The 8,209-nt window shown below is 42.2% G+C and overlaps 1 protein-coding gene across 3 annotated transcripts in view; it reads right to left on the reverse strand.

The window, feature by feature from the left end:
• The window catches only part of LOC106818513, a 10,315-nt gene extending 2,908 nt beyond the window's left edge, over positions 1-7,407 (reverse strand). For all 3 annotated transcript variants that reach the window (XM_014823214.1, XM_014823213.1, XM_014823212.1), the window contains exons 1-4: positions 7,301-7,407; positions 2,017-2,256; positions 1,224-1,345; positions 461-557 (exon numbers count right to left, since the gene is read on the reverse strand). In XM_014823214.1, the coding sequence (XP_014678700.1) occupies positions 461-557; positions 1,224-1,345; positions 2,017-2,212 (415 nt within the window). In that variant the 5' untranslated portion in view covers positions 2,213-2,256; positions 7,301-7,407. The remainder of the gene's footprint in view (positions 1-460; positions 558-1,223; positions 1,346-2,016; positions 2,257-7,300) is intronic.
• Positions 7,408-8,209: the final 802 nt, after the last annotated feature.

The following is an 8,209-nucleotide window of genomic DNA, read 5'->3' on the forward strand; positions in this document are numbered from 1 at the left end:
CACACACACACACACACACACACACACACACACACACACACACACACACACACACACACACACACACACACACACACATACGCACACATACACACACACACACACACACACACACACACACAAACACACACACACACGCACACGGCACACGCACACGCACACGCACACGCACACGCACACGCACACGCACACGCACACGCACACGCCGCAAGCGCACGCGCGCACACACACACACACACACGCGCGCGCGCGCGCGCGCGCGCGCGCGTAAACACGCACCGGCGAACAGAAAATATCCCTTTCTTTTGTACGCAACACTGCACACAAGCTGGCATATGCACGTACGCCCGCCAGCGCTTACATATGCCTACACCACTCATATACACATACATACACACGCACGCACGTACACACGTACACAAGCACGCACGGACGCACACAAATATAAATGGAGGCTCACCACATTGCTTAGTGAATGCAGAACACTTTTCCTGTATGCACGGCCCACACTGAGTCTGGATGAATTCATCATTCATCTCTTTTAATGCTGCCGTTGCCTAAAGTGGAAGAAAGTGAGAAAGTGGTGAGAGGGGCTTAAAAATAGCAATGCTGGCAATCGTGGTTCAGCTAGAAGAAGTTAAATTTATAACACGGTCAGGTGACTGTTTCGAATGCTTCTTGTACTGTATCGCCAGACAGCAATGAGAAAGTACAATATCAACGCACATTATAGTGTCACATTATCCAATCCAAACGAATCCAAAACGAGCCAAACAATCCAAACGATACTAGCGATACCGTCGTTGGGTTCTACCCGAATTTATGGATAGAAATAGAAGAGTCACACCGTTTGTACTGTATTCATATTTATGAGCGAGAATATGTCAAGTTGTAATATCGTTCCTATAATTGAGTTATAACGCCATGAGTATCATGAGTCATATACATTGGTAAAGTACATTTATTTTTATACACATATTATGGAGTATATTTTGTTCTTTTACTCGTCTCCGGCGGGGAATAGGGCTAGACATGATCGGATGCACCTTATTGCTTCTCAAGGTAAGCGTGCACGCGAGCTTTCCTGTTAGTGTTCTCACTTATAGAACTATATATTATCATACTTCAGACTTCTATTATATACATCAGACTTGTGCATAGCCAGGTTGCCCTAGCGTGGAGGAAATCTGACGCGAACTTATGCTAGTTGATGCGAAAATTACCTTCTCGGCGGCGGCTTTACATTTGGGCTCTTCTGCTTCGACAGCGGTCTTCTGTGCCTTCACGAGTTTTGCCGCCTCCAAGTACTTGCTCTTCAGAGCGTTTGTTCCAGCATCCGATAACTCTGCAACAAGAACGCGGCCGTTGACATCAGCTGTGCTTCATCACCCCATAGCCCGCCGCCTGGCAAGACTAGTAAATGACATTTGGAGGACTAGTTCATAGTTTACATTCCAATTAAGGTAGTCCACACGCAGGCGTCTGCTCTGTGAGCAGCAGCGTGCTCTCGACAGATTGCAATTCCACTCTTGTAATCGCTCTGATAGAAACTATATAGTGACCAATTAACCTATTAGATTACAGTTCACTCAAATAAATAATAAATAATAAATAATAAATAATAATAATAATAATAATAAATAATAAATAAATAAATAATAAAGATTCAATTTTCACTCGCATGCTTCTTGAGCGGCAAGGATATGTCGATTACGACGGACGGTTTTGGCACAGGATAACGCTGTTCGACTCACATAGGTTTTCTGTACATATAAAATAGTAATTTGGTGTGTATTTACTAGGCGGCGCTGTAGTATATATTATCCTTATATGTCGAACGGATACATTCACGCACGTAATAGGCTCAGGAATAATGTATATCAAACAGCGCGATTCGACAGTGATCCTGAAGCGGAATTTAGGATTTTGTAACTATAATCGCAGCGAAAATATTTTTCGGATTCTTATTCTTATTCTTATAATAATCATTATCAAAGCGTGCCACAAGAAACTTACTGTCGAGAAAGTCCTGTGGCAGATTGTGGAGTTTCGACGCCTGTCGTCGCTGGCGTGGGGCGCTTTTGTGTGGGTCACAGTGTGAGTGACAGTGGCTGTTTGGGTGACAGTGTGAGACACAGCCTGTGTGTGTGAGGCCCGCCGAATACAACTGCACACCGACGGCCGTGACCACGATCAGAAGGAACCTAGTCATTGTCGTGCAAATCTCCGCTGCTATATAAACGAGTCGGATTCAAGCTGAAACGAAATGTCATAATTTCTGTGGACCATTTATTCCACGAGAGGTTATCGTAAAAAGCAATATAATATCTCAAATATGAATCTTAAATGCTGCAATATTTTTTTCAATTCAGTGAATTAAATTGCTAGGAGGCGAGGGAATGTAAAACAAGCCTACATGATACATAATACAGTAAAAACCCGTGTGTAAGAACATAGATTTTTTCAAGTTAGCCTCAACATGTTCTTATATAAATGGTGCTTACTGAAAAATTAGGCTCAAAAGGTTCTTAAATAGGTTCTTAATTGTTTCTACTTTTAATATGTACTAGCTGAACCCCGCGCTACGCGCGGGCTGGCTCAGGGTCGATGCCGCGTGGCACCGCATGCGCTGCGCGCGGCTTACTTGCATGCTGTTACCAGACCCAGTAGTGTTATGTAAGGTGTTATATGGAGAGAGTTGTTGCACATGTTTGTTTTTTATGGTTGAGATGTCAATACAATACATGTACAATCATGGCTTACACGCTAACCATTAACCATTGTGTTGGCAAGTACACAGTGAAATACAGACACACGCACACACACACACACACACAAATGTTTTATTGTATGCTATGTAGGAACTACTGGTTGATGATACGGACTCCAAAGTTAGAATATAGATAGATTTTTATTTTTCAGGCTGAATGTGTTCTTATGTATATGCAATTTTTTGACCGCATTTCAGCCTGAGTGTTCTTAATCAACGTGTTCTTTTATGCGGGTTTTTACTGTATATGTAAATAATGCAGTACTGTGTCTCAATAACAATGCCAGGGTGCTGGCATTGTTATTGTTGAGCATTGGCATTGCATTGGCATTGTTATTGCATCGATATTGTTAAGTCGTCTTTTTTATTTTACCTGTGTTTCTTTTTAAGTCTTCATCTGCATGGAAAATTAAGAACCTACTTTAAAATCTTAGCCTAAAACAGGTTCTTATGTAAAGGGGTCTAAATGGGAAATTTTAGCCTAACATGTTCTTAAATCTATGTTCTTATACGCGGGTTTTTACTGTATACCTCGCATTATTACGTTACGGTAATTTGTGTTCATAGATGGCGTTATGTGTTAATATTGCGTTACGGTAATTTGTGTTCATAGATGACACGTGACCACTGTTAAATAGCTTCCGGTTTATTACCCTGTTAAATGGCGCGTTCACACGGACGTTTTGGCCCGAGCCTAATTAGGCCCGTGCCAGATTTGGTCCATCGAAAACGTCGGACAGGCCGAGCCAAATTTTAGCACTAGCTTTCGGCGAGGGGGGTAGAGCGGTAGAGCGTTGAGCGGTAGATGCCGCGAGTGTCGAACGTGTACTTCGACGAAATAAAGTCCAAAACAGTGTAAAAATTCGAAAAATTTGATCAGGATGCACGTTTTCAAGATTGATAATTAAACTCGGAACGTAAGTAAACACTCTAAATCGTAAACAACGCCATCTCGCGACATACTGCAAAGTATCTGTGAGATATTTGTGCAATAAAATTTTTTGAATTTGAATTTGAATTACAGACAGTATTCACTTGCGTACGTGTGAACGCTCCGACTTAATTAGGCCCGAGCCAAATTTGGCCGCGAGCCAAATCAGCCCATTTGGCTCGAGCCAAACCATGCCCGTGTGAACGCGACTTTAGGTTAGAGGATGTGACGCGTGATCGGCCGACCAATCGGAGGGCCCGCAGCTCGTGCACTAAAGCTGACGCGACGTTTTGTGGTTGGATTATTTAGGCTGGCTATCATGTGTGGAATGACATGCACATTGAGATGGTGGATGGTTACTGTAATTTAAAACGAATTATTTCAATGTATGGCCCATTCGACTGCGCGACTTTTTTCAGGCCAAATTGTGGTGTCGGTTAGTAAATTCGAGATATCTTTTTAAAACGCCGGACAACATATGTCATAACTCTAATGGTGCACAGCTGAATTACATGGCTACCTAGCGTTTAATATTGTCACTCGGCAAAAACGGTCGAAATACTATTTTTCAGCTTCCTGGAAATCAATTCTTAATATAGGGTCCTATGGAGGATTTAATAGTGGGTCTGTTCTCTGTCACGCTGAAAAAATGTTTCTGGAAATTTTCACATTTTCAATATGAATGACTGCGAGTGCGGGGCTGCTAATTTCACTCGTTTTCTCGTGCCTACCTGTGCAGAAAGTGAGAGGTGTCATTTATGTGTGAGATTGCGCTAAAGTTGGACTCGGAAAAGTTAACGTTGAGTTTGAGAATAAATCTGGCGGACATGTTGTAGTGAAAGAACAGCACATTAGGCAAATTGAAAACTTAATTGATGCAAATAACGAATGCGATTCTAGTTCGTAATACTAACGTTCATGCAATAGTGTATTAAGGCTAGCTCTCGGTCAATTTTAGTCATGCAATACTAGGCTTAACCCTATACCTAACCCTTGTTACCCCCCCACCACACACACACTCCACACACACACAGACAGACACAGTCACAACGAGTCTCTGCTTCGTTAAATCTCATTCGTCGCGGCTAATAGTCTGCGAATAGTCCTGCTATTGCTAAAATCTACTGCTAAGACGTTTGTACTTAGTAATCATTGTATCAGGTTTTCTTCTATTCTGTCATTGAATTGTTAATCCTTGATATTTTTAGGGAGCTGAGGCTATGAATCGTATGATTTCCAGTTGTTGCATCTACCAGTCCACCCAAGGAAGCCTATAGAAATCGATACATCGGCACGCAGCGTAATTACCTGCCGGCATAAAGAGACACTGCGAATTCAAGAACGATGCTGGGTAACAATTCTCATATACAACATTCGTGTCTGCCACGAATTAATTAGCATTGTTTATTGCGTGAAAGAGTGGCTTTCGTGGGCTACACTGAACACTCGTGGCGCCAGTATTATGTCCATCTGCGTCTGTTGCACCCATTCAAGCATCAGCTAGAAGAATTTTGCATGAGTTACAGCCTTGAAATAAACTTGTCCCAGATGTATTGTTTTATTAGAACAAGTCTTAGTATAAAAACGGTCCATGATGTCGATCGCTTCGCCAATAGTGTCTATCCACAGCGAAGTGGAACAATGAAAGCGATGATTTTTGTTGGGTGAACCAACTTGGATTTGCCTAATCTCCGAAACTGGCTGTCGCCTTTGCACAAATTCTATTCCAAATGAAGCGTAAATGCCTATTCTTGAGATATAATCAAAAATGCTTCCAACCATCATTGTTGGAGCACGTAAATAGAACGTCTACCAATAACACTATGATGTGATAGCGCCACCTGGTGTACAATTCCCACAGCCGCTTCAATCGCTATAAAAAAAATTACCGATTGCTTCCAAGTGCTAATTTTTGGCTTAGCAGACAACAAGACATGTCGCGTTCGTTTAGTATCAGATTTGACAAAAAAGCCCTTTTATTTTCATAAAAATATTCAATCCAATGCAAAATTTGACCCGTTTTTTATGACCGATAATCTGGCATTCTAAATTACCGAGAAATCGTATTCGACGTGCGATTTATTTTTTATTTTTTTATTGATCACATAGAATATCAAGTTTCGCATAGGTGAATGCAATTTTATTCAATGTAAATCATTCTATTCAACTCTAGCGACTACTCGAACTATGCCCCGACTTGGCATTCCACAAAGCAGATGGGCACCGGAATCGCCTTGAAGCCGGGAGGGTGGGGTCGAAGAAATCGCCAAAACTCAAAAAACGAACAGCGAATTAAACAAACATTTTGCACCCGTGTGCAGCGGTGTTTGTCGGAAAGAATTTTATTGGGTTTGACAGATTCCGAGAAAAAAACGTTTCTATACAGACACGTGACCACTATTAAATCGCTTCCGGTTCATTACCCTGTTAGGTTAGAGGATGTGACAAAACATTGGCCGGCCAATCGGAGGGCCCGCAGCTCGTGCACTAAAGCTGACGCGACGTTTTGTGGTTGCATTATTTAGGCTGGCTATCGTGTGTGGCAATGACATGCACATTGAGATGGGTAGATGGTTACTGGTAATTTAAAACGAATTCTTTCAATGTATGGCCCCCATTCGACTGCGCGACTGTTTTTCAGGCACAAATGTGGTGTCGGTTAGTAAATTCGCGATATTTTTTCGAAACGCCGGACAACATATGTCATAACTCTAATGGTGCACAGCTGAAGTACATGGCTACCTAGCTTTAATATTGCCACTCGGCCAAAAACGGTCGAAATACTATTTTTCAGCTCCTGAAAATCAATGCTTAAGCATAGGATCCTATGGAGGATTTAATAGTGGTTTGTTCTCAGATGGTGCTATGTGTTGTGTCCATGCTCTGGTCCAAGGAAAGAACAGCCCTTTGTTCTCAAGATGTCACTAATGATGGAATGATAATTCTTTCGCCCCTTTCAAGTTTGAATTTCTCCATGCATTTCTAAGTTCATGTAGGGTACGGCTTGTTACAAAAGCCACAAATCTTTGGTGAGTTTATCCATGTCGATTCTGTTGATTGTCAATTGTTAGTCTACATGCAATTTGATGTTTCTTATGTCTATTCTACAGACGCCTGATTCGTGTTCCCACGCTTTATAATTGTTTCTAAAAGTTATATTATTTATAGTTAACGTGGTGGATAATTGCTTCGAAATTATGCTATTTGTAATGTCTAGCTCTATTTATCCCTGAAATGTTTATCGTAGAACTGAGTTTTGTTATTTTGCTTATACGGTTATAATTATTGTTGTAGGGTATCGACGTCAACACAACTAAGTTGGATTAAAGTAAAGAATAAAGTTTATGAAGAAATAATCCTGTTGTGTACAGATATAGTTGGTGGCGCACCCTTGCATTCCCGTACGCCTATACGCATTAGACACGAGATACATATAGCTATACTTCAACTTCAATTTTGTTTACAATAAAAACGCAACTAATGCAAACTTTATATAACGTACCCTACATCGCACTTGCATATATATGTGTATATATATATATATATATATATATGAGCCACCAGGCCCAAAGAATAAACTCAAATATAACTACGCTTACCGTTAACGCGTGGTTTGTAGTCAGTGATATTTGCCCTCGTTTCTTTCCTAAGTCCAACGTTGAGAGCAGCTCCGATACTGAATGCTAACGCTCAGGCGCCCTTTATATATACTCAGTACGCAGTACACAGCAGTACGTAATACCTAGGGCACCAATGATAGCTAGAATCGGACAAAAGTCCCAGGTACCTTTACCTTTACGGTCCTAGTTGGAAATCGCCGAAGGCGGTTTGCGTGCTAAGGGGGTCCAGGGGCTATGATATTTAGCATGGCGGGGCTCGACGATAGCCTGGCGGGCCGCCAGGCTATAAGTGCTCTTGGAGAACCCTGCGTATGCACGTGCGCGCACACTCAGATTTTCAGGTATGTAAATGTATGCGCGCACCCACATGCACCTATATACGCACGCACACATGCACGCACGCACCAACTCGTGAATCCATTTATCCATCCATCCATCCAATCATAAATGCACCCACCTAACATCCTCCCCTCTCACACAACAAAAGGTTGACGAAGTCTATAAAATTAATACCAAAATGAATTACGAACTAGCCATGCTACACCGATAACTAGATAACGCTAATTACAACGTTAAATAATAACGCCACGGTGGAGCGACGCGCTCGCGCCACGAATTCTCTGATTCACACGCGCACGCGCACGCGCACGCGCACGCGCTTGTGTTTACGTATGGCTGCAGCGCCGTGACGTCGACGAGCGAAGGTCCTCATCTTTCATCGACGATGAACCCGGGTGTATGTATGCAGACGCGTCGTAAGACCCGATCGCTCGTAAATAAATTACAGATGCTAAAGATCAGCAGGAGGATACAGAGAGACGTGGATTGAGGCAAATCTAGATAACGGCAAGGAGGCGAGGGTTAGGAGGGGAGGAATATATATATATA

Source organism: Priapulus caudatus, unplaced genomic scaffold, assembly GCF_000485595.1.
Source record: "Priapulus caudatus unplaced genomic scaffold, Priapulus_caudatus-5.0.1 Scaffold2295, whole genome shotgun sequence".
NCBI lineage: Eukaryota > Metazoa > Priapulida > Priapulimorpha > Priapulimorphida > Priapulidae > Priapulus > Priapulus caudatus.